The sequence below is a fragment of the Anabas testudineus genome, chromosome 14 (assembly GCF_900324465.2).
Source record: "Anabas testudineus chromosome 14, fAnaTes1.2, whole genome shotgun sequence".
NCBI classification, from domain to species: domain Eukaryota; kingdom Metazoa; phylum Chordata; class Actinopteri; order Anabantiformes; family Anabantidae; genus Anabas; species Anabas testudineus.
Window position 1 is genome coordinate 2,724,619 of NC_046623.1, and position 26,667 is coordinate 2,751,285.

The 26,667-nt window shown below is 41.6% G+C and overlaps 1 protein-coding gene across 4 annotated transcripts; it reads right to left on the minus strand.

The window, feature by feature from the left end:
- Window positions 1-882: 882 nt before the first annotated feature.
- usp25 (ubiquitin specific peptidase 25) lies at window positions 883-25,325 on the minus strand. 4 transcript variants are annotated; one of them, XM_026371105.1, is made up of 26 exons: window positions 25,088-25,325; window positions 20,241-20,318; window positions 18,779-18,923; window positions 18,524-18,647; window positions 17,489-17,651; window positions 16,194-16,280; window positions 15,056-15,193; window positions 13,621-13,697; window positions 13,351-13,424; window positions 12,713-12,864; window positions 12,124-12,251; window positions 11,913-12,008; window positions 11,597-11,761; window positions 11,204-11,442; window positions 11,039-11,109; window positions 10,715-10,943; window positions 9,205-9,468; window positions 8,728-8,867; window positions 7,941-8,114; window positions 7,013-7,108; window positions 5,918-6,096; window positions 5,184-5,262; window positions 4,941-5,020; window positions 4,535-4,658; window positions 2,605-2,797; window positions 883-1,741 (listed from the first exon to the last, which is right to left on the minus strand). In XM_026371105.1, exons 1-26 carry the CDS (start codon window positions 25,127-25,129, stop codon window positions 1,569-1,571), a joined length of 3,510 nt encoding a protein of 1,169 aa, XP_026226890.1. In that variant the 5' UTR covers window positions 25,130-25,325; the 3' UTR covers window positions 883-1,568. The 4 variants fall into 4 exon arrangements, with proteins under 4 accessions (XP_026226890.1, XP_026226894.1, XP_026226895.1 ...); XM_026371109.1 differs by having other exon boundaries at window positions 884-1,741; window positions 8,076-8,114; XM_026371106.1 differs by having other exon boundaries at window positions 1,569-1,741; window positions 13,621-13,694.
- Window positions 25,326-26,667: the final 1,342 nt, after the last annotated feature.

The window sequence follows — 26,667 nt, forward strand, 5'->3', positions numbered from 1 at the left end:
AAAGCCTCAACAGTCTAATAGTTCTAATCGTCTTCTTATGGTCTCTGTTAAACGGCAGCTTTTGTTTCGGGATCTAAAAGGTGTTAAATCTTCAGCGCGCCTGATTTTTTTTCCCCGTGCACTCTCTTTAATACCTGACAGATTTTAATAATGGCTTCAAGTTCTTTATAAGTCCATTAAGAGAAAGCAATGAATGTATCGATCGATGATAAACCTCAGCTCAGCACAAAAATAACAGGCAGCTACAGGGAAGGTGCGAGCAACTGAACCCCCTCCCCATCACTGTACACTGGACAAGATACAGGATTAGATCAAACTGCAGGAGGAAACCACGTTCTTCTGGTGTGTTTTTGTTTTATGGCTCCAAAAACAGCCCCACACCTTCATTCAATATTAAACACAACTGTGAGAGACGACTTTCATCTCATGACGTCCACAGGGCTGTCAGCAACATTTAACAAAGGCTTCTCAAAGCGTTTCCTGCCATCATCGCGTAAGTTGTTTGTAGTTATTCGAGTTCCCGGAAATTAGTATGACTCCTGGAAATTAGTCCAAAATCTCAATCATTAAAAAACATCAGTTTCAAAGCAGCTTGAAATGGAGTTTTATGTTATTAATATGCCCACGTGTTGCTCGGGACTGTGTGTGTGTGTGTGTGTGTGTGTGTGTGTGTCTCCATCTTAATGAAAGTCTGATTCTAATAAGCTGAATTATCACAATAGAACAATGTGCGCAGCTTTGAGCGGGACTCTGAACCTCTACTTACCTCACTTCCTGCTCGTCCCTCTGTCCATCAACAGAATGTCTCAAATCACATTTCACTGGAACTATTAATTATCGGTATGCAAAGTAAAAAATCAAGAGCAGGCAAAGCATTTGTTTATTTAGCCTAAAAGGGCCATAAATAAAATTTTATTCTCTCAAATTATTAACAAACCACAGGAAGTCCATGGCTGTCTACCACAGCACTTAAAACCTCTCATTCTGGCGCAGTCCACATAGACATGAGACCCATTTGAAATACTCTGAGCCGCTGATAAATCTGAAGGCTCTCTTCCTTTACTTCCTTAGAAAAATAAAACAAAACGTGGCAATACTGTACCAAACTGGAGGCGGAGCAGCAGAGAAGGGTGCTTGAGGAAGGGCTATGAGCGTGATTGGGGAAGCTTGAATCAAACAGCAACAACAACTATAGTAACTATGAAAACCCTTAAACTCTTTTTGTTGTTTGTTTTTTTTTTTGCATGAAGCTGAAGCAGAATGTGCTCGGCTTTGAACCATTGTACAACTGCCACTGATTTTCTTCCCCCACCAACTTCTCCTATCACATTCCTGCATTCCCTCCCAACAGTCTGTCCTGTTCTCCATCCTCCGGTGTTTTGTTTAAAATAAAAGTGAAATAATATTTGTAATGATAAAACCTATAGCAGCAAAAAGAGTAACAGAGGAATAACAGCTAGAAGCGAGTGACCCCTGGATTGATAAGGAAGGCATGGGTTAAGAGAGGTCCATGGATTTCTGCCCTGGGCAGGTGGAACAGCGAGCGGCGTCTGTCCGTCGCTCTGAGCTCATCTCCCATCTGCGTGCACCCTGCCGAGGGCGGACATGATGCGGCTGAACCGTTCACACAGCTCTAAGGTGGAGTAGGCGGGCAGCTTGGGAGGGTCGTGGAAGCTTTTGATCTCCGTCGAGCAGTCCAGTAACTTTGGGAGGAAGTCGGTCAGCTTTTCCTGGAGGTTGGCTGGAGGATCAAGAGGAAGACGGACGGACAGAGAGGGAGACAGATAGTAAATGATTAGAGATATGGGCCACGCATCACAACACAGTGAAAAATCTGATTCCTAAACACAGAAATCACAAGGTAAATGTTTTCTATGTGATACCACAAGTAGTAGGAAAACATGATTGTAAAGCAGTGATCTGGGGTCTGGGTGATAACGGCCTGTGTTCAGCTTTTCCCTGAACACAGGCCAGAAACTCAGACAAGTTCTGTTTGCACTGATAAAAGCTCAATCCTCTGCCACAGTATTCCTCTACCAAGAACTTCATGTGTTTTTGCAACCTGAGAGATAATCACATGCGCTGCAGCTAACTGTTGTTTCATCTACTATAACCTAGTGGCTGTTCTTCTGACAGAACCCTGAACACTGTGATGCTGCTGCTTTTTGCATTGTGTCCTGATGGTGTGGTCACTCTTGGTGCCTGACTGCGGTTTGGATATAAATTATGCAGTTTCCACAAAGAGTGCAACACACTTGTCCTTGAGAAACATTGAGTCCAGTCATGACTTGTTGAGAAAGTCCCTCTTCATTCTAAAGCCATGTCGAGACTGAATCCAATGTCATGTGAAGATGCTTCAACTGAAGGGGGAAAACTAAAGAAACTGATGTGTTCAATGCCACAAATGTAGAAATAGTGCAGAATTCTTCATCTTACATGTCAGAACTTGACACCTTAATCTTTCTGATCTATTTCTAGATTGCTCATGTACACTCAGACACCTCTGTAACATCTCTAAACTGAAGAAGCAGCTGTTGCTGGGAAGTCACTCTCTTAAACAAGTAGAACTCTTCAACTCTACAGAAATATCTAACAGAGACTCACATTCCATCTCCTGGCCTAGGTAGGAGCACCAGCGGTTCCTCATGTCCTCCACTGCCAGCAGATCCCCCTCAATGTCATGGGCCAACAACAGAGGGATGCAGGGCACCACCAGCTCATTCATGATGCCTAGGCCTGTGCTCACATCTGGTTCTTCTCCGGACTCAAACATGGCGGCTGCTTGCTCGTTTAATTTCTATGGGAAGGAAATGAATACATGTTAGATTTTTATTCTGTTTAAAGGATCCATCCATCCTCTCATTATCCTCACAGCTTTTCCTGTTAAGAGATATTGAAGTGTGTTACTCAGATCTGGGCTCCAACTTGAGTCCTGTTTTTTAGTCTATTTTTGTTTACATTCTGGCAAAGTGACACTTTGAAACTTTGCTAAATTAGCTCTTAGATAGAAGAAGTGTGAATTTGGATGAAAACTGCCTCAATAATATTCTCAGCATTTCAAAGTACCTTAATTGCCTCGATGGGCTGTGTGTCACAGCTACTGCTGCGGCACCGACTGCTGACCGTGTTAATAAGCAGGCGAAACTTCCTGTTGTGCTTGGAACATTGGCATCCACCTGTCCCTTTCACCTTGTGCATCAGCTCTGCTTAACATCTCTCCCTTAATGACCCCCTCCGACACGGCCTGCATCACATTTTGAAAACCTCAGCAGCAGACTCAAGCCAAGGTCAAGCTGTCCTCGAAGCTTCTAGACAGAAGAGTATTCTCAAAACTAAAGACACGGACACTGTTAATTCTTTCGGTTTATCAACTTTGGCCAGGAACGCACTTTGCTGACTTTTGTATATTTGTTTTATGTAATTATTTTTCTTTTTCCTTTAACATAATTTATTTCACTATTCTTGTTTTGTTCTTTCTAGTGTGGTTTGCCATTTGTTCAGATAAATACTAGACAGCCTAAGTACTAACAGTAATCCCACAGGCACCGTTAATATTACCGAGTGCCCTGACGTTCTTGTGCATGTGGATGCGAGTTTTTCTTCCTGTTCTTGGCCAAAAACCACCTTACTGTCACAGACAAACTCCCTGACCTCCTCTCTCAGAGGAAACAAGCTGTTCTTGGGAGCCAGCTTGGAATCGAGGGACTGCAGGGCTACATTTGCAAAACATCCAAGTACATTAAACTGTGTCAATGTTAGCAGTGTTTTCAATTAAAACAAGAGCCGAAGGTAAACAGCTGAGCGGACGGAGCCAGAGGTTCTGGCCAGAGATCTGAGATGACCGATCAGACTGTGAAGAGCTGAGGTTTGAGGTTAGCTGAGGACACGCTTGTGTCTCATGGTAATGTGTTTACACTCGCTGGCCCTCCTGCTTCCTATTCCCACTCCAGTGATTACATCAGGAGCACAATGCTGGTGTAGGGTTACTGAGTGCAGCAGCGAGAGGGCTGCTAAAGACCAGTATGAGGCTGATCTGACCAAAATACCCTCAGCCCTAACCAATAATGCCAGAGCCTGAAGCTTGGTGGGAGTGAAATGAAAAGGGGCTCACATCACAACGCTAAAAGGATTTTCATCTGTCAGTATCGAATGAAAAATCTTCAGTGGAATCTTTTGTGGGCTGCAAGCAAGCCAAAGCAATATCTCAGCAAAAGCAATTTGATTATAGTGCTGCAGCTCCGTATTGAAGGGGAAACGCCTGGCCATGTTAGTTTTGCTGAGTCACTTCAGCAGAGGAAGTTTGATACAGAGGAAAGGGAGTGACAAAGAAGAGACGGGGACCACAGGGAAGGACTGCGAGACACAAAAGGTTTCCGTTCCAAAACAGGTTCCATACAGAGGTAGTGCCCTCTTTGTAGTCACTTTGTTCAGCTCTTCAAATCTGATGTCTAGGAATAAACACATCCACTCCTTTCAACAGAGATTCGGCAGGTTATTTGAAATAAATCACAGTGTGACGCGTGAACAAACTCACCAGCAAACACTCTCGACGGTAATGGCCGAGAAGCTCCTCATCGTGCCCTCTGTACAGCCCTTTGGACAAAAGCTCCTTGTTGTACTGATACGAGTAAATCAGATACATCAGAGCCTCCACGTAACTGGAAAAGAAGCGATGTCGATGAACAGGTTTTACATTCTGATAAACGAGTCTATGCCAAATATCAAAGTTTCACTTAGATCTTTGCACAGAAGAAATAAACTCAATGAACCCACTGCACTACTACAAAGCTGAGTTACAAACAAAGTTTACTGCTGCCCCCTGCAGGAGAAAGGCGGCTGCAGATGGGAAATGAACTCAGCATATATGTGATGTGCAACAATTAACTTGTAGAAGTTAAGGCTAAGATGATAGCAGGAGAACGGGAAAGGTGTCACCGTACTTGGCCTTCTGAAAGAGCTCCAAGCCGGTCGTCATGAAAACAGTTGTCTCGCGAAAATTCCTGTAGTCCTGATGCCACATCTGATAAAGAGACACACTAGTTACCAAATATGATTTTATCAAGCTTCCAGTTGCCCATGTTTAATTGTTAACTATGTGACAGCAAAAGCTTTAAAGACAATGACAAACCCTGCCTTAGTCTACAAATCTAGATAAATAAACCCCAAAAGGTACAACTGCTGACCTCATATTCATCCATGTTGACCTCCTCGGGCTTAATTAGGTCCAGTTTGGCACGTGCCACATTCATAATGCTCTTACATCTGTGAGGGAAGCGGGGAGACAGGAAGAAGAGCTGGTGTTAGCGATGAGGTGGTGAGTCATTGTGAGGTACTCCAGAAGATGAAACGGTCCGCCCTGCCCCAAGGCCTTCACATGGCCTAATGAATCACTCTTTAGTGCTGAGAGGAGAAGTGAAACACTCCTCCGGAGGCTCCTATTGAGGCCACATGCACACATAAATCTAATTATCTTGCTCAAAATAGAGGAGAAGGGAGAAATCAATTTTTCACTCATGAATATGGATTGAGGCCAACAAGCGGAGTTGAAAAGTTTTAAGAGATTGTAAGGGTATTACACACCATAATGGAATGAGCATCACCATATTAATAGAGAGGGATCTTGATATTTGCCAGTCGTATTAAAAGAATGTCATTAATGGACATTTGTTTGAACAAAAGACAGAGGGAACAGTCATCAGAAAGGATTAGCAGATGAGACACAGTCTGTCTGCTAGGAGTAAACCAGGAGAGCTGTTAAAGACGTGGTACATCAGAATTAAGATCTCTGCTACCCTCTACTGGCCATTTGGAGAAGTTGATTTTATATTAATAAACTAAGTTCAGCTAAAGTTTAAGACCACAGAAAAAGAACACAACACACTGAAAGACACATGTAAAAATGTGACTTCTAAACTACCTCTCATCAAAGGCCAGGTTCCTGTCAGCAAACTGTGTGAGCAGAGTCCTTTCCAGGATCTTCCTGGGTGCCTGGTTTTGGATGAAGTAGACGATGATGTGCTGAAGTCGGTAGTCATTCTCAGGCGACGTGTCCTCTTGGGCAAATCTCAAAAGACGAGCGTACTCCAGCTTTATGGCCTGACCAGAGAGACAAAATAGAAACAAGTCCTGGTTAAAACTCTGACTTGGTTTGGACACAGACATTACTTACTCCGCCATGTCACATCTGCACTTTAGGAGCTTCAGGAGCAGTGTTGGTCTAACCCATCGCCAACAACAGCAAGTCAAAAACTAACTATTTCCTCCATTTGCTGTAAAATATTTTACTATTTCAAATGACACAATTTCAGCTGCTGTTCAGAATTTGATGAACACAACAAACCATTTACAGTAAGATAATTTGTGTAGGATTGGTATATGAATATCACAGATCACGTCATATATTTTAGGTGGGCTAACACATTCACTTATTACATAAGCAATTTATGAGACAATTCTTTCACAAAACATGATTATTAAAAGGTTATTTACTCCCACCGCCCTTTTTTTGATTTACTTAACAAACACTGATTTGAAAAACAAGATTTGAGAGGCACATGATTGTTGGATGGACGTGATCAAACTAGGCAACATCAGATGTATTTGACAGTATGGTGGATTTCAGTGACCTAATATGCCTCCCAGAAAGTTGAGCAGTTTAGAGTTGGGCTTCTGTGCAGCACAAGAATAAATAAACATCACGTTCCAAATGTTTTGACTCAACAGTTGAACAATACTCAACTAAGACTGATGCCCAATGTGCTTATGAAAGTTTAAGTATTCGTTGCTAAATACTCTAATACTACTCTGCTTGAAGTGTTTTTTCTACTGCACTATAAGAACACAGTGGACAGGCATGAAAGGGAAGGGGGTGGAGATGGAGATAAGATAAGATAACTTTGTTTTGCATTAGGGAAAAGGTATCCACATTGCACACAGATAATTGAAAAAAATAAAAATTTAAAAAACCACCAAGGAAATAATGATGGGATGAGGAACAGTGAAGGGAGAGTACCTTAAAAAAAGCTGCCTCAGGCCCATTCTTTTCATAAACGCAGCTGGATTTGCCAATGGCCATTATTATACCCTGCATGTTGGGGGTCATCATTGCCTGCCCAGGAAGCAGGAACCATGTTAAACAAAACAATAAGTCCTTGTGATAAACCAAGGTCAGCCACTATGTCATGTGCTCTGAGGCACTAAGATACAGCATACCGCAGTCAGGGCATGCCAGGCATCACTCCACAGTTCATGCATTGGTTAGTGTGCCACAACTGTAGGGGGGGGGGGGGGTACAGCCACTCAGTTCAATAGCACAATGCACAACCCTCACAGGGATAATTTGCGAAAACTATGGCAGCCATATAACAGCTGTATGCGACAGAACAGTGCAGGAAAGTGTGGTAAGAGGATAGAATACTGACTGACAACAGCGAGCCTGAACTCACACCACTACTGCTGATTTCAAGCCAACCCAAAGGAAAAAACTACCAATCCATGATAAATGCATGAAATATGTGCACGTCTCCCGCAGGTGTTTTCTGTTATCAAATGCAGGATAAACAGTTTTTTCCCATCACATCATGATACTATGACTGTGACTTTCTTTTCTCCAGTTAACAGCATCTTGTGAAGAAGCAGACTTGAACTTTCTGCAAAATGCCAACCTGTCTTTGTGCTGAGATACAAACTGGCTCAAGGAGAGACTTTTCACACAAGAATGGTGCAGAAAGGCCAACAAAGAGGTCAGTGTTTTATAGGTTGGCATTTAAGCCTCCAGCCAATCCTGAACTCAGTTTGCATCAAGTGTCACATTTTCTCAGGTGTGAAAAATCTAATTTCGAGCCATGTGAACGGGCAATGCTGTTCTCACTCCATATGTAAATAAGCACAAACTTCTCAGCACAAAAAGGGGAGAGAAGATTTGCCTGTGAAACAGCTACCTCATCATCGTACCCCCCCTCTTCTGACTCAATGACAAAGGTCCCCACATTGGGAATTGCCACCTCTACGGTGTGTTGGCCAGGGCACTCATCCTCTGTGACAAGGTCAGGGGGAGGGATGGAGGGGGTGCTCACCTGGACCTCAGGTTGAGGGGCAGTGGAAGGGGGAACAGACTGCAGAGAGAATGAGACAGATGAAGCAGAAAGGATACAATGCTGATGGAAGGGAAAGGAACTTTAAATGCAGTAAGATTTGATTTGATGTGGTCTCCCAGAATAATCTACTTCGTCTCTAATGATGTAGCTACTCTGCTTTTAAATTTGATTTTTTTTCCCCCTTTTTCTCTAAATGTAAGATATCAGAAATAATTTAATGAAATTGTCAAATGCATCCTAGATCCTTGTGGCTGTGTGTGTATTTGGAATAGCAACCACACTAAATATGAATGAACACTGTTCAGCACTGGAACACATGTGTATCCCCTGGAACAAAGCTTTGTATATTTGCTTACTATTAGAAATGAAGACTGTTGTTTGGTAAAGTCCTGCTACAATCCCATCATTAGTAGCCCTGTGATGCACTGTTACAACACTGACAAGAGGGATGTGTTAAAACCGGATTGTTATTTCTACTGGTGTTGTCTTTTTTCAAGGGGAAGGAGGTGGAATATGAAATAAAATAACACAATTACACTTATTGTTTGTTAATTATTAATAATCATTATTTATGTGTTGATGTGCCATGATGGATAACACTGACTATGTGTGAGTGTAGCATTTTACATACAGCACTTAACAAAGCTTCGGGGCTTCTTTCCTCCTGTTCAGCAGCCGCCCTGGAGATGGCTCTCTCTGTGTCCTCCTGCAGGTGCTTGGAGTCATTCGTGGGTGACGGCTGCTCCATGTACTCGGGGTCCTGCTGGGATACTGTGGGAGGGTGACACCACCATCAAATCACGACCACAAGTCAGTAATTTTCTTTTCCCACTTTCAAAATGATTTTCTACATTAGCACAAATGCTAAAACAATAGCATGCAAGGTGTAAATTGCATTAACATGAGTGTTACTATCGCATTTTCCACTTGCATACAGAAAACTTTTATTTTGGACCTTGATAGAATGTTGCTTAGGTTACGCGTGTACAAATGATAACAGTCACCTAAGCTACACACAAAATCTGTATGGATCTGTATTTTTCTTACAAATGAGTTTTGATTCTCTATCAGGCTTTCTCCTCACTATTGTAAATGCCATGACCCTGACCTGCATTGTCTGGGGGGCTGGATTCGATACTCATGGGCTGAGGGGACGAGGAAGAAGTGGAGGTGCTGGATGCTGCTGAGGCAGCAGCAGCTGCTGCTGTGGCCAGAGCCAGCTTCTCCTGCTGGGCCTTGCGGGCCTGCAGGATGTCCCACTCTTCAATCTCCTTGTCAAAGAGCTCATTGTCCTCCTTCACATACAGCTTCAGGTCTGCTGGCAGTTTGTCCATGCCACTGAGTATCTGTCCTGTTTCTTTATCAAATTCCTCTGCAAGGCCAACAAAGAGGGACAACAGTCATATTCAGAATGCCACGAACAATGCAGTAGAAAAGTACATAAAACACCAGAAATTAAAAATATACACTAAAAATACAGTAGGTGGTGCAAAGTAGTCATGAAAGACAGAAGGAAAGAACACCCAGGCTCCGTTAGAAATACTGTAAAGCACTGGCAAATGATTGCACTGCAGTGGCTGCTGAATTGTACAATAAAATGAGGGCAGGGCGTTACGTGTACATTTATTTTTTAGGCGCCACTTATGTCCCTAAATGAAAATGTGTAGGGTTACATATAAGAATGTGTAGGCACATTAAAGAAATAATATAAAAAATGATCTTTTTAAACGTTCAACAATCTGAGGTTTACTAAATGAACTTCAGTCCATGAATTGCATGAAACTGGTGATTTTAGCATTTTATCCAGTCCTTACAATCACACTGGACCTTTTTTGCTTCGTGTTCAAGTTATGAAATATACTAAAATTATGAATAATTTATTGAAACCTGTGGGTTAGGCAGCCAGACAGTTTTGCATGGCAGCTACAATGTGCAGCTACAATAAATGAGATCCGGCTGAACTGAAATGCCTGTGCTCTGTGTGTACATTGTCAAGATAAATGTACTGTATACACAGAAGCAGAATAAGTCAAATCTTCATTAAATGTATATTCATGCATTAACAGCCTACAGACTTTGGCACACCTTGTTTTCCGATTGTGACTTGCTGCAATTACTGAAGATCCTGGTTTTAGAACTAAAGGTTGATCTAGGATTTATTGAAAGGATATAAATTTAATTTTAACTGTGAGACATATAGCAATGCTGTGTTGATGCCCATTTCCACTACCAGAGCGCACACAAACTCAACACACTCAGGGAGTTTTTCCTTGCCACTGTCGCCCTCGGCTTGCTCATCAGGGACAATCACATTATTATGACTCATACACATACACTGTTCATGTACTGTTCTTTGGTTGTGTAAAGCTGCTTTGTGACAATGTCAATTGTAAAAAGCGCTCTACAAATAAAATTGAATTGAATTGAATTGAACACACAAACTCAACATCAAGTTTAGTTTTGGTCAAAGCAGATCAGAGCCGATCTCTCAACAATTGTAATACAGTGAATCACAGTACTGTGTCACATTTATGAGTAACAAACCTCTCCACTCAAAAACACATATAAATGCTACTGCCAACTGCGCTATAGCTAACTATGCTGAATACGATGTGTACCTTCTATGAGAAAGGGCTTCTTGTCATTGATATACATGAGACAATAGGCACTAGCGTTGCGGTAGCCTCCAAATGAGTCCCTGACCAGCTCCTCCCAGGACGACTTAGTGACAGAGATGTCATTGTACTTCATCCAGCAACGCTGATGTGGGTCGTAGATGTAAGCCCAGTAGTGGCCTGCGTTCGCCTGTCCTTCATGGACCAGCACTGCATGAAGCCGGTATGGAACCTGAAACGGCATAAAAAAGATTAAACATGCTTGTCACAGTTAATACAGCTTTGTTTTTCATCACAAATAAGATGGATTACATAAGTGTTCCTCACCTGCATCATAGATTTGTCAGAGTACATTAGCTCAATGGTTCTGTGGATTCTGGTTATGCTGCCCTGCAGATCTAGTGAGAAGACACATCAGATACAATCAGTCACTAAGTGCCATTCTAATTCAATATTATACAAGCCACAACAGAAACAAGCAGGTAAACCTACCGCGGGTGTCATTTTCCACTTCACTCCTCCAACGATGCAAGCAGCCTTCAAGCACCCTAAGCTCTTCTTCAGTGATGTGGCGTGGGGCAGGATGCATCGGAAGGTCGGGTGGAAGCCGGGACTGGGTAAAGGGCTTATGAATGGGTACTCTTTGCTGCTGGGCTGCAGTGGGAGCTGTGGTGGGACCTGAGGCAGGGCCTGAGCTCTCTAGGGGAGGCAAGGAGTCCTGCTCAGCTATGCTGCAAGATTAGAGACACCGCATACAGAATAAAAACAATAGCTTAATAGCTTTTAATAGCTTAAAATAATGTTACAACAATGATCATCTAAACGCTGATGATGGCTGAGGGACACACTGGAGAAGGCTTCTGGTTTGTCTGTTAGGAAACTTGCCTTGGTGGGGGAAGCTGTTGTCCTGTTGTGCCACCGGGAGGTGCTGATGAGTCAATGTCCTCAACTGGGGAGGTACACACTGGCTTACTGGAGGCAAACTCCATAGCATACTGGAGGACATCTGCCAGAGGAAACCTCTTGGGGCCTGAGCCATAACTTAGATACCTGAGAGAGAACAGAAACAGTGAGGCTCACAGAGATAGATGTAAACGAGAAGGAGCAAAAAATGGCAGAATAAGAGACAATAAGAAATTACTCTCCAAGGACATTGAGAGTAATTTAGCTAAATAAACATGTACTTGTAGACAAGTCGTACCTCTCCAGTCGCTGTTGGAGCAGCGTCAGATGTTCTTTCAACCTCCTGATCTCCTCCCTTTTGATTCTGGTTATTTCCCTGTTTCTGTCCATGTACCTACCAGCACAAGGATCATAGCACAGGCACATCTTTAATAGACCTGGGGTTAACTGTTTTTACTAGCAGAGACCAGAGATTCTGCATGTGATCATAGTGTTATTATTTCTATCACCTGTCCATGTAGAGCATGGAGGGGAACTCAAGCTTGTTGTGGATCTTCTCAGGTCGTCCTAGTGCTTGGTTGAACTCAAATCTTGACAGTTCAAACGTTAAAACTGGTGGGAGTTCTGTGAACCAGTGCTAAGAGAGAATTGGATATTGATGATTAATTCTCTTAAATCAGAATAAAGAGTTTAAAAAAGACATTTTAACTTCACAGTGGAGTTTGGCTTGCCAAGTTTTCTGAGTACACTTTTATTTGGACTCAAACAGATGGCTGATGCTTTTCCAGAGGCCTGGGTGCCATGACCATCTAAGGACTGTTCTGGTAATTAGTTGCTCCCAGCCGCTGTGGGAAGGTGTAAGCAGTGCTGCAGCTAACCAGAGGTCAAAAACCAAAATAGCACAGGTGTCACCCGAAGGCAAAGGGGCCAAATCTTTGGAGAGGATCACTCACTCCAGTGTTATTAACAAATCCAACTCACTATAGTAATCTGCATTTCTTAAATTTCACATTAAGGTGAGGAAAAAATCTTTTTGTTTTGCACAACTTGTCAAAATGCCCATCAAAGATTCCTGAATGGTTTAACTGAAGCACTCACCTCCTGTCCAGACCTCGCAGAGTTCTCTGCCGAGTGCAGGGACTCGATCTCGCCCTCAATCATTGCTGCCTCAAGACACTCGTGGAGATCCTTGAAGCCGTTCACCTGCAAGGGGTACTGCCCAAACATCTCTGTGTTTTCAAATTTTTTGCCTGTGGAATTACACACAAGCAACAGAGATGAACAAATGAGCACCAATAATCATAAATGATGATTCAAATAAAAAGCATTTCAAAGGAAAAAGAGTGTACACTGCACAAACAGCTGTGCAGGACTCCCTGCACCAACAACAAAGAGAAGCAGAGGAGTTGCTGGTGGACATGGAGATGAGGTATTAAGGTCATCTTATGAGCAGCAGAGTGCACTGGCCCAGCTTTTTGTGGCTCTGAGCCAGTATTGTCATGCATAATAAGCGCAATGTCAGTCAGCCGTCAAGGTCTTCCACAATCAATGCAACAGCTTCCCTCGTTTACATGGGCCGTATCTCATTAAGACAAGGTCACCTTTCATTACTAGGGGCAAGGACTTGCTTTCTGGCTGCTACATTCAAAACCATCCTAATGCTTAATCTTTCTGTAATTCTCTAGTTACCCTTCACTTTTTCTCTTTATTGGTTTTAATTTAACACCTTATCTCACCTTCCAGGACACCCACAGCAAGGAAGCGACCGTAAAAAAGCTCCACCATAGGGTTCTTTGGCTTCTCTCCCTCCCTAAAAACAAATAAAGGTGGTGTTTAAAAATGCAGGTCACTGTTGTTTACAGGAGACATTTCTGGTTCAGTTAATGTAAAAAAAATTACATCTGATTGTCAGCTTTAGAATGTGCTGCACAACAACAAAAAGCATGTGTATGTGTGCTGTTTGCATGGTGATAGCGATATCTCTTGATTTACACAGCAGTGGTTACCTGTCTTCTTCTGCCTTCATCTGGAAGGCATCCTCCAGCCAGTCCAGCAGCTTGTGGGTGAACTCACTGACATCCTGCTGTTGAGCAAGGCATGAACATACAAAATGACCAATTACAGGACTGCCTTTGGGACACTGAGGTCACAAGGTTAAACTACGGGACTGAACTACACCCATGAGCGAGAAAGTCCAATCTGTCAAATAAATGCCAAAGCCATTCCTTTGCTTTGGATATGATGTGACTGGTCTTTACAGACTGCAGAGGCTCAAAGTAAACCTGCAGACCACTCTCTCACAGACATCAATGGCACCTGGTAATTTAGGTCAAAGTCTGTCCAACCTGACTAAAACTCAGAGGAGCAGCATGACTGGTAAGTACAGAGGCTAGAGGGCCAACCTCAGTTATACCTGCAGAGATCCCAGCTGTGAATGTGTCTGCTTAGCCCTCTCTTTGTTGTTCTACTGTAGGTGAGAGAGGTTAAGTGTAGGGATTCAACAATCAGATATCAATATTGGATATCCATATAGGATGATCTACACGCTTTAATTTCATGTTTGTGATGCATGCATGCAGCATGTGCAGTGTTCCAGTAGACTTGACTCACATCAACATGGAGACGAAGACTCAGCTGTATGGACGTATGTTATTTTGAGCTTCCTACACTGACATGTTTGACAGCTACTTGTAATAACTGCAAAGGAAATGTTGTGAGGGTGGTGGAAGCATTGGCAAAAAATAAAAAAAAACACAAAACATTTTTGACATCAGGGAAGAAATAAATCCATTGATGGAATCACCTGGCCATTCAGTATATTCAGGGTCTTTCGTCTTTAGTCTTTGTTTGGACACATAACATTGCTGAACCTAGACCTAACCAACTGCAGCAGCCCCAGAACATAGCACTGCCCCCACAGGCTTGTATGGTAGGCACTAGACATGATGGGTGAATCACTTCACCTGCCTCTCTTCTTACCCTAATGCACTCATCACTCTGGAACAGGGTAAATCTGGTAAATCAGTCTTCCAACACAGTTGTTTAAGAAATAAGAACCTACTCACTGCATTAGTTAGAGTCTAACATAATTATCCATGCAGAACTACAGGCTTTTACCTATTTGCTTAGTTAAATCCAGATGGTGACGTTTTTTTGTAAAAATATTGTGTATTTTAACAATAAAAATACCAAGGTATTTATTTTAATAATAAAACCAAATAACTAGTGTGATATTTTGTTTTACAATGTCAGGAAAGCAATGTCTAAGATAAAGCTGTTGCCTTCAATGTCATCAACAAGTCAAGGTATACAGTTTATTAATTCATCAGGATTGGACAACATTGGATCAGATCGGTCCAAAGATACCCAATATTCATCGAACACAGCCTATACAAAGTAGGCGTTATTATGTTGAACAGGATATTGCAGAAAGAGGCTTACCTGCTGTGACTCGCTCGACTTGAAGGCGTCTTTGAGGATTTCCACAGCTCGTGATGGATCCACGTATTTCCTCTTGGATCCGACCATGAGGGAGAAGAGGTTTCTCAGTTCCTGCATGAAGGGCAGGTTCCTGTGCTCCTGGTAAAACAATCAACAATACAGTGTTCGGTTGTATACAGGACACACACACACACACACAAACTGCTAAACAACATTTCAACTATGACAGTTGGGGAATGCTCCATTAGCAAACACAATATTGTGATTAAGAGATTGTGAAAAGATGTGATTAAAGGTTTCTGTTGGCTAAGTCACTGAACCGTGCATAAATTCTATAAATTAAATAAATAAATAAATTTTATATAGCGCCAAATCACAACAGAAGTCATCTCAAGGCCCTTTACAGTGTGAGGTTTAACACCTTACAAAATATTACTGACTTCTTGGCACAACTGCACTCTTAAAGATGAACATTTAGCAACATGTAAAATAGATTCTCTTTTAATATGTAATATTTCTGATTCAGGAATGTTGATGTAAGAACTAGAATCTAAGCTCCAGCTCTCATTCTGTTAAAGTAAAACAGTCAGTGACTATGACAGTAGGAACATTGAAGAGATCACTCCTCCTAACCGCACATCCACAGCAGAGGCTTAGACCAGATTAGCAGCAGGCAAACCCTATGGTGAGAACTCTGCAGAGAAAATGTAAGCAAACAAAAACATGCTGAGCACCGTCCTCTCACTGTAGTGTTGACGGTGGGGACTAATTTGTCTAAATTTTAAAAACTCTAGGGTCAATCAAAACAGGCTCTCTGTGCATGTTTTTTCTCTGGAGAAAACACCAATGCTATAGAGAACATTTTGCACCAGCACCATTCCAGCTAGCAGTTCTTGTAGCCGACTAGCAGTGAGTTAAGTGAACTATCACAGATAAAACGCTAAGCTTCTGTGACCTCAGGACAAGATCACACAGCTGCTGAATGAAGGCTTGCAGCTCTTCAGGAGGAGAGCTAAAGCTGCAAATGGCTATTAAAAAAACACAACAACTCTGATTTAAACAGAGTTGATGCTTAATGATGTGAAGACGTCCTAGATTTCTTGCTGCTTCTTCATTTTCCTTGGTTGGGATGTCTCACCTTCTGATTTCGGGGCAGGTCATGGACCCTGGCTGGTGGAGAGTAGTTGAGCACTAGCCTCTGGAACTCCAACAGGTTGAACAGGGACTTGAAGTGAGAGATGGAAAAAACTGTTTAGTAACATTGAACAATAAGACAGCCTTAGCCCACATTTACTGTTTTATCCCTGAGAGAACAGTCATGATTAACTTAACTATAAAAATCAAGGAAGGGAAGCTGTAATAACTGCTGTAAGATTCAAACTTGTTTTAATTATTATTCACAATATTTTGTATACATTACATTAACAATATATGTGCATGGTACTGCTCAGGCACTGCGTATGTTTTATAACTTTTCCTAACTAAAAATTATTTTGAAATAAAAGGATTATGCTCTTAATGCATACATATTTTCTTTTAAATCACTACCTACTCAGGTCAATCTGTTACATGCTTCTGTTCATAAAACAAAAATAAATTGTTACTTATATTAATTAGACAGCACTTGCTGCAGGAAAAGTGATGAAAAACAGCCAGAGGCAATGTTGGAAAGTAAGGACACCTATTCACAAACATGCATTATGAAATGTTTCCATAACAAGAAAAAAAAAAAATCACTATCACTACCATCATTTAATTGCAAACTCAGCTTAGTGTGATGCAGCAAAAACTACACAAACTGGGGTCCCGAGTGCTCAACTTGTTCAACAGTGGCGGGAACAACCACTTAAACTCACTGCTTTCACTTAGGGTCATAATGTTAAATTGGTGTTTTCTAAGCGAATGTGGACACGGAAACCGTCATGATTTGGAAATATCATTTAGAAGAGGGAAAGTTGTTTACTCCAGTTCTTGTAAGAGCCACGGGGTCAGGTTCAAGCAATGCCTTCTTCTCAAGGTTGGGGGTTAAATTACACACAGGAGCCAGGCACCATGTGATGGTGTATCCAGTGTTCATCTGGCATATTTCAACAAGGTCACATTCTGCCACTGACTCTACCAGCATACAAGAAGTCTTTGTGACAGCTGCGCTAAAAGTCGCCAGCATATCCACTCTTTTCCAGCATATAAACATTTAAATGAATCTCTTATCCACTGCTACTTAAGACGACTGAAGATGAAAACCCTGATTTCTGCATCACCTGCATAAACTATGTGCAACCGAACAGGGATGCACCAAGGAAAGCAAATATCAAGCCGCCTGTAAGTTTCTCATTGCCAAAGAAAGTCAGTGAACGACTAAAGTACTACAAGAAACAAACAAAAGAGATTTTAATTAATGCCTTTCACCACTGAGTATGTGTACGTGCTTACCTGTATGACAGCACTGAACCAGCAGGTGTTGCCAACATTTTTCAGCCCCACAGGGCAGCTGTCTATCCTCTTTCTGTCGTGTGGGTTGGGTGAATCGCTCCATACTTCCGTGTGAGTACGCTTCAGACTTGCCTTGTTTTCTGCTATGCTGGCCTCCAAAACTCTAAAAATAAGAAGAAGGTCAAATACAAACAAATTCTATGGAAGAATACAATACCTTTTCCTTTTTGGAAAACATTAGACATGCTCTGGCAGACCCATCACTACAGGATCATGATATTCAACAGCACTTATTGTGTGCTATTTTCAAACATCTTTCATCTCATGCCAAAAACAAACCTCTGTCACAGTGCACCCCACCTGATTACCTTCAATTGAATACACGTGAATATACGAGTTTAAAAGCATTTCTTAAAAGTGCCATGTCTCTGTATAAATGACAAAGCAGTTAGCCATTAGAAAGGATTATTTCAACAGCCATGTCAGTTTAGTCAAACTGGGATTTAATTACACTGTCAGATGAAGCCGCTTAATATTGTGCTTCAGTCTGGTCACATTATACTTCATAGCAAAGGTTGTAATCTAAAATGCAATGTTCATGAAACTTCCTCCCTCCCTTATCAGGGTATAATAGATTAATAACAGTGATTACCAGGCAGGTGACGATTAGCATTGGAGGTGGATGTGAGGGAAAAAAAGGCCCTTAAAATGGGGTGAAAGTGACGACTTGTCTAAATATTAATTTCACCATTACATTTCTGAAACATGCAGTGTCTTCGGAAAACAATAAAGCTCAAACCATGCATGTTCTGTGCTACCTGTGTGTCTTGGTTTGACCTCCTTATATTGATTACAATAAGGCTTTTGTTTATCACTACAACTCAAAGCACACACCCCCAACAAAAATGGAGGCAGTGTAGCTGTTAAGTGCACCGAGGCTTGGTGCTGCTTGTTTAGGCATTTGAACAGATGCCGAGTTCAGAATGTTGTTGAAGGTTTTTTTTTTTCCTAAGTCAGAAATGCTGCTGAGCGCACCTGCTGATGGCCTGCTCCTCATCAGTGATGCCCGTCTCCCTGAATGCCCGGTTGGACTCCTCCAAGCTGAGTGCAATAGCCCTCTGCAGGTCATCTTTATCGTCTCCAGTCAGGTCAATAACATCTACATCAAGAGAGAAGCCTTCATTGTGAGACTGTAAACTGTGCTTACTTCTCTTCTTGTTTCTTTTTTCCTTTAATCATCCCTGTATGGTCTCTAGAACATCTGTGCTAGTAGTTTACAGAAATGCTCACTTGTGTCTGCCTGACTGCCCACACTGATGTATCTGTCACTGGCCACCTGGGACGTCTGGTAGTAGGTTGTCTCATCTTGCTGAGGAACCTTCGCGTTCTTCTCTGTCAGAAAGGCCACAGCTTCAGCCAGGTCTCCATTGCTCACCTGTGGTAACAGTGGGTTAGTTTAGTGTTATGTTAGTTAGATATGAACACAGAAAAACAATCAGTTGAGGATTCCATATTTGATTCCTGTTTAGATGATATATCAATAGTAGCCACAGAACACTTCTGCTCATCTAAAAACAGACAATGCTTTTGTGCACAGCAAGCCTGAAACTCAAACTTATTAGGTCTTGATAAGTGATTGTATAATTTAGTAGTAATGTGTGATAAACAACTCCCACAGAGAGTAACATGTGCCAGCAGTCTCATCTGAATGGGTCTGACATAAATGTGAGACATACAAACCTCCCACCTGTGTGATACATGAAACATGCTTCAGAAACAACATGCTCCTTTTCCTGTATGTGTGTGTTTTGATTAATTATCTAAGGACAGTTTGTAAACGGATAAAGGTAGAAACTGTTTCAACATTAAGCAATCTCTGAATGTGTGTGTACAAGAAACAGAACTAGCAATGAATACAGTCTTTAGCAGTGCTAGCTGGTATCCCAATTCATCTGGTATGCCGACTGTAATTTCCCTTTATACCTTTTTCATATAGAGCCTTACCGTCATATAACTGATTCAGCAGCTCTAATATTTCTGTAGTATAATAATATTGTATAATATTGTTCACTACAAAAAGTTGTTTAGTGTGGGTGCGGAGGGAAATCCCAGCGTGCTCACCCTTCTTTCTCATGGTTATTACTATAACAACAATTAATGATCCACACCTTACACTGTTTAAAAGGGTGGCAGCAACACTAACAATTTAAAATACTAACAATTTAAAATACTAACAATAGTACATAGTACAAAAACAAATAGCTACACTGTACAAATAGTACAAAATTACACCATCAAACAGCATGCCAGGTAAAAGTACACACAAGTTTTACTTCATGGATACTGAAAAGGTAACTAAATAAAAAAATATTTAGGAACTGCATCTTCTTCATTTTTCTGTTTGATGTAGTGTGGAAACCAGTGATAACGTCTCAACCTGTTACTAGCTCTGGATTAGCAATATCACTGTTAACATCAAAACCAGTATACTACAATACCCCTGCACACATTGTGCATTAATATTAAGCTCTACCATGTGCAATAGAACATTAGAATATTTTGTGCTAAAAAGTAAAAACTGAAACCTTTTATTTACAAAAGCATTAAAGCATTCATTCCATATATGCCTCTTTGGTAACAAGTACAGCTGTGACTAGTCTTCTTTAAGTCTGTGTTAGCCTCTCACACCTGGATCAACTGTACATGTGGACTCTGATATTAGAATTCGTAATGCAAGCATCTCATGATGTACCTGCAGGGCCTGCTGAAGCAGCTGAACGTCTGTGGTACCCGTCACCTCCCTCAACTGGTTTATTAGTGTCTGCTGGTGCTATTAAAAGAGAAAAAGAGAGGGGCATACAGGTACATGTTCTTTAAAAACAAACAACAACAACAACAATAACCAAAAAACACATATTTAAGGGTGAAAAAACAACATTCATTCATTCATTCATTCTCATCCGCTTATCCGGGGCCGGGTCGCGGGGGGAGCAGCTTAAGCAGAGATGCCCAGACTTCCCTCTCCCTGGACACCTCCTCCAGCTCTTCCGGGGGGACACCGGGGCGTTCCCAGGCCAGCCGAGAGACATAGTCCCTCCAACAGAAAACCTCCCCTGCAAGGCGTCCCGGGGGACATCCGAAACAGATGCCCAAGCCACCTAAACTGGCCCCTCTCAATGCAGAGGAGCAGCGGCTCTACTCCGAGCTCCTCCCGGGTGACTGAGCTCGTCACCCTATCACTAAGGGTGCGCCCAGCCACCCTACGGAGGAAACTCATTTCAGCCGCTTGTATCAGCGACCTTGTCCTTTTGGTCATGACCCAAAGCTCACGACCATAGGTGAGGGTAGGAACGTAGACTGACCGGTAAATCGAGAGCTTTGCCTTTCGGCTCAGCTCCTTTTTCACCACGACGGACCGGTACACCGACCGCATTACTGCTGCCGATGCACCAATCCGTCTGTCAATCTCACGCTCCCTTTTTCCCTCACTCGTGAACAAGACCCCAAGATACTTAAACTCCTCCACTTGAGGGAGGATCTCCCCCCCAACCTGCCATGCAGTCCAACTAGGTATGACATCACACTTTGGTGAACTCATTATGCTTTGACTAGTCGCATCCAGTCACATACTGTGTCAGTTCCTCAAATACAAAATAGATGTATTAATAATAGATGAAAAAACAACATTAAATCAATAATAAGTAAGGTCTGTGTGTACATTCTCTCTAGACAAGGCTACAAGCTAGGGGGCATTATTATTATTACATTTTAGTATCTTTTTATTGTTGTTGTAATTGTTTCAACTGGAGAAAATTTACATGGTGACATGCATCACAGTTACTCATGGAGCTCACAGTGCAATTAGTCTGGATGGATGGAAGTTCATCTGCTCTAATGCCATGTGTGCAACAATTAGTCTTTTTGTCACAACAAAAAGTGAATTTTGCAGTTTTTCTGGTAATCACACTGCTCATAGTTTCAGGACAAATAAAGTTGCACTAAGTTAAGATTATGATTCTCAACGGTCTTTAACTGAGCACTGATTAACGACTAACATAGTCATGTTGGCTAGAACCAACATTTAACCACATCTGCATCATGATTTCTGTCTCAGTCCTGTTTATTTTGGCCTTGATTCCTCCTTGCTACTACCACAAGATGCCTTCATACTTTTCCTCCATTTCCAGCCACCTGAGTCTTCCTCCTTCTACCTGCTCCCCTGTTCATCGTTGTGTTCCCGAACTGCTATATCACCAGTTTTTAATTCGAGTCACTTCAGTGCATCTGCCTGCTTGTGTGTCTGTGTGCTCTATCCTGTTGCTTAAAACACACACACATACACACATACACACACACACACACACACACACCTTGCTACTTTACCTCTACAAAAAAAGCAATCATTAATCACCAAAGTATCCTCATACCAAGTCACAATATTTGAAATGATCACACATCTATTTTGTATTTGAGGAACTGACACAGTATGTGACTGGATGCGACTAGTCAAAGCATAATGAGTTCACCAAAGTGTGATGTCATACCTAGTTGGACTACATGGCATTAGCATGCACACTTAACCCGTGACTAAATGCACTGTAAATAATGGAGGAGGGTACTTCGTGTCAGCATCCAAGGAAAAAATCCTTAATCTTGAGTCAGAGGAAGACAGGGAGCAGCTTTCATTTGTGCAACAGACAAAAGTGTAGTAATTTTAGGAGGCATGCACAATAGCATGGCATTCCTAAAACAGCGGCATCACTACTACACAAACAACACAGGCTTTCACCAAGCATGACTTTTGCGCTCTGTTCTTGTGCAGTATATCCAATTTGCAATAATGAATGTGAAAAAATCTAGATGGCACCTTCATGATGATCACTCAGGATGTCTGTTTACTGTTTTAGCAGACACTCCCAGAATATATTCTGCACCACTAAGGGTTAAATAAAGTGATGTTATACAAGTTCATTTCTCACACGCCCACAATGTTGTGTGCCCTGCAAGTATTTTCAGACTGTTCTTTGCCTTCGAAATAAATTGGAGCATCTAATGTCAGTGTGATTACAGCTTAATGTGCAGTGCCACAATATCAAATATATAGATTAGTACATTAAAATTTAATTAGTCACACATTGTGGATAGATTACAAATTATCATTATTATCTAAGATGCTTGCTAAGAAGGACTACAACTAGACTGACTCATGAATGTGAATTTTGAAAAGAAAAATCCTAATCATCATCATAACAAATAATAACCAGCAACTGCACACTGGCAACTCTGTGAAAGACATCGTTGTGTTCCCGAACTGCTTCAATCACGCCATCAGCTACATCATTTTCTATGAGCTTTTAAAAGCAGAAGCACTTTCTTTAACCCCAGGGGCAAATATTTTCAAAAAGTCGCTAGAGAGTGAAAACAATATTCACCGCTTAACAACATATAAACAATGCGCCAAACCTAATTTGACAACAATCATAGTTTACATAACTCAGCAGTGAGCGTAAAGCACGTGGTAAGTTAGGCCACAGCAATAGGCTGATAAATATGGCACTGTTCTTTACCAGTCCTTCGGCTTTAATTGCTACTCTGACTTATCTGACTTGTCCCTGCAATGAATGACAAATATTACTGAGGAAGCCCGACAATTGGAGTCCTTTTAAAAAAGGCAGACAGGAACAAAACTATCAGAACACCATATTATAGGGTAATCAGGTAATATGGCTTTTTTTTTATTTTTTAATAAAATTCATATTGGTACATCAAAATGTATTTGACCTTTTTCCAAAGGCTCCAACTACAGCAGCTATAGGTATAATTTCTGCACATGTTTGTAGTGCTGAGATATGCACAGACTCCATTACCAAGCAATCACAACATTATAACATATACAGTGGCAAGAAAAAGTAGGTTCACATACTTTTTTTGCCACTGTACTTGCCATGCTCCGAACACTGGAGACAAGTAAACAGAAAACTGAATGTGTGTTTTGGTCAGTGTCAGAAACTGATGGATGCAGGTTTGTTGGGACAGAGGATGTCAGTTAAGTTGGAAGGAAGTCACACCTGTGACAGATTTGGGCCAAGTCAACCCCAAGAACAGTTACTCAGACATGCATGCATGCACACTCATCTCCATGTGACATATCTTGCATGGCTGTTTGTCACACTGGTCATCAGCTATTAAGTGGCAGCTTGTGAATAACACCAGAGAATTCTCTGCATGGCACGGGGATCAACTTTGAAGTCCTATAACAGGATACACACAGGGGGCATTCCCTTGAATCTACTCTCTGGATCTTATGGTTGGTTTCTATGTTCATGTGAAGCAGTTGGAAACAAAAACAAATTGAACAAGCAGAATAAGAAGCCCTTCAACGTGAAATCACAAGTCTACAAGTCCCTGCGTGTAAAACGTGCACCACACCCTGCACTCAAGAAGATCTCTAATGATGGAGAACAACAGCAATGATTGCAACTATACTGTGTGTTGTCAAAACAAACCAGATCTGAAAAGCTCCGCATGCTAAATATTTTAGCCAATTTTTACTGTAGTTTAAATGAACCTTTTGAAAAGCCACCATCAGGCCATCAGATGTTCACCTGACTCTGCTAGTATCTGATCATGGCTAAGTGAGACCTTCGATGTGAAATCGATGCAGTGTAGTAAAACATGACTGTTCTGCAGAGGGATTCCTTTCATTGAGACCCACAGAGCCAGCATACTGCCTGTGTTGCATTAAGCGGTTTACGTTATATAACAGACCAGAGCTATGTAGAGTGCAAACAATTACTAGGACCCTAAGCATTTAGAAAACTGAGAGCTATAATAAAACGTAACCTAATAATCTGAATTCTCGCCTATGAGCCGCTGCACTGCTGGCTTGATGTTAGGCTACTCAATCCGCGCCAAGCGTCACTGCTCGGCTATGTGTCCGACTACCATCGCAGTTAGCTACACTTTGTAAACAAAGCTATCAGATATGTGATGAGTAACCTAGGAAACATTTCAACACAGAAACACAGATACCCATTCCTTCAAGCTAAATACAATTCCTGGCGGTAACCAACATCGCGAAATGCCTCCAGTGAAGCGCCCCATGACAATAAAAGGTTTACTTACTCCAATACGACAGTAACATTAACGTTACATCTCTGACTTGGCCTTGTTTACTTCGACTGATGAAACAGTCACTTACTGTGCTAACGGTACCAAGCGAAGTGCCGTCTGCTCTTATAAACACAAAGTGCTGACAGTGATTAACGTTACACATCGCAAACAAAGCTACGGCTAAACTTAACTTTACGTGGTACCGTTAGCTAATGTTAGCCAACAGCTAGCAAAATACTGGATAACGCCTTTACCTACGCTGGGATACGGTTAGGCCTAGCTTTAAGAAATGCACTTGCCATGTACAAAACGGTTAACTTCTAAGAACCGTTCCTCAACCCAAATAAAGCAAAAAATCATGCTTAAGCATACTAGGCACAGAATTGGATAGTCTAGTCTGTAAGTACTTAGAGCTGTAAAACTACGTAACTGCACAGCAGTTAGGCTAAAGTTAGCTAGCCACCAAGTTAGCTTCTGTAAGCTTACCTTCTGAGAATGCTGCTGGAGGACATTCTGCTCCACGGTCATGGCCGGTTCAGAGATGAATTTAATTAAACTCAGACCAAGGGTAGCAAAACGCAAGGGATAGTTCTCACTAAAGCGATTTAAAACACGATGTTATGATGTCCCCTCCTTCATCAGCGACATTACGGGCGCCATGGCAGAGTGACTACTAGCGCAGGTCGTCAGCAGGCATGAAAACATTGCTCCTGCTAGCTGGAGATCTGGGATCGATTACTCACGTCTGTGAAAAGTGCCTGAGCGTCAGGGCTGAGAGAGATTTGAGGAACTCACGGACAGACTCGGTACTAACCACTAACTCCTCCATCACTTCAATTAATCACGTTCGTCGGAAGAAGCCAGTTATCAACATAAAAAAGGAAAACATCCCAGACTACAAAGTATATGTTGGATTTTATGCATAGTGCTGGAGAAAAATGAATCAGTAAATCACTTCAGTGTGATCAATACGATTACAACCATACACCTTTATATATAAGAACCATGATGCATATTAATAACCATGTACTTAAGACAGTAGTATAACTGACCATTTAGGCCGTGCTTTGTTTTGTAAAATGATAGTGTGATGAGAAATGTGATCTCAGAATCCCTGTCAAGTGAAACTGAGCTCTAAATGTCCTTATGCAGTGTTGCTGTCATGTTTTTCCATAGAGCTTTGCTGGATTCTGATAAAATTATAGCCTTTTCTCCACACAATAACTGTCACTGTGCCTCCTGCTTCTTAACTTCAGCTACTTTAAGGCAAGTGCTATGCTTGGCCTCCAGGGGTCGCTCTGACAAGCGCCCACACTTGTGCATCCTCTGCACTACTGGTGTTGAACAGGGTGAACAGGGGTCAGCCTGGGGGTTAAATCAGGGGGGGTCAAACTCAATTGCACAGGGGGCCAAAATCCAAAACATATTTTAGGTCGCGGGCCGAACAGGATAAACATTTATTGAGCACACTAAAACTTTTAAAACTTAACAAAAACTTGTTTTGCTCTCTATAAAAACATATCCTGTCTAAATTATACAAGTTAGAAATGAAGTAAACATTAAAAGAACAAACATAAAAAAAAATGTCTTCAATCTTATGTCATTTTATATAAAAAATAAACTTAAATTTGAAATATCCCAAAAGATTTTGCTCTCCATAAAAATATGTCCTGTCAAAATTATACAAAGTCAAAATGTGAACATGCTGCATAACAAAACCTGGAAATATAAATAAAATTTGTGCTTTTCAGCAATAACAAATCAAATCATTCACTCTTTGCTCTTCAGTCATTTTATCAGAGCTGCATCTTTATTTGTCAACTTATGGGATCTGTAGTTGATTGTGTTACCAGCGCTTCATATCGCCGGGCCATTAATAACAATAATATAGAAATGATCTCGCGGGCCGGATATAATTACACGCCGGGCCGGATGTGGCCCGCGGGCCGTGAGTTTGACACATATGGGTTAAATGAACCCTGGCCATAAAGGACAGGTGTTAGAAGACACATGCATCACAAATTGCTGTGTATGGGGCTTTCATGGTAGATCATGCTCATTCCTAA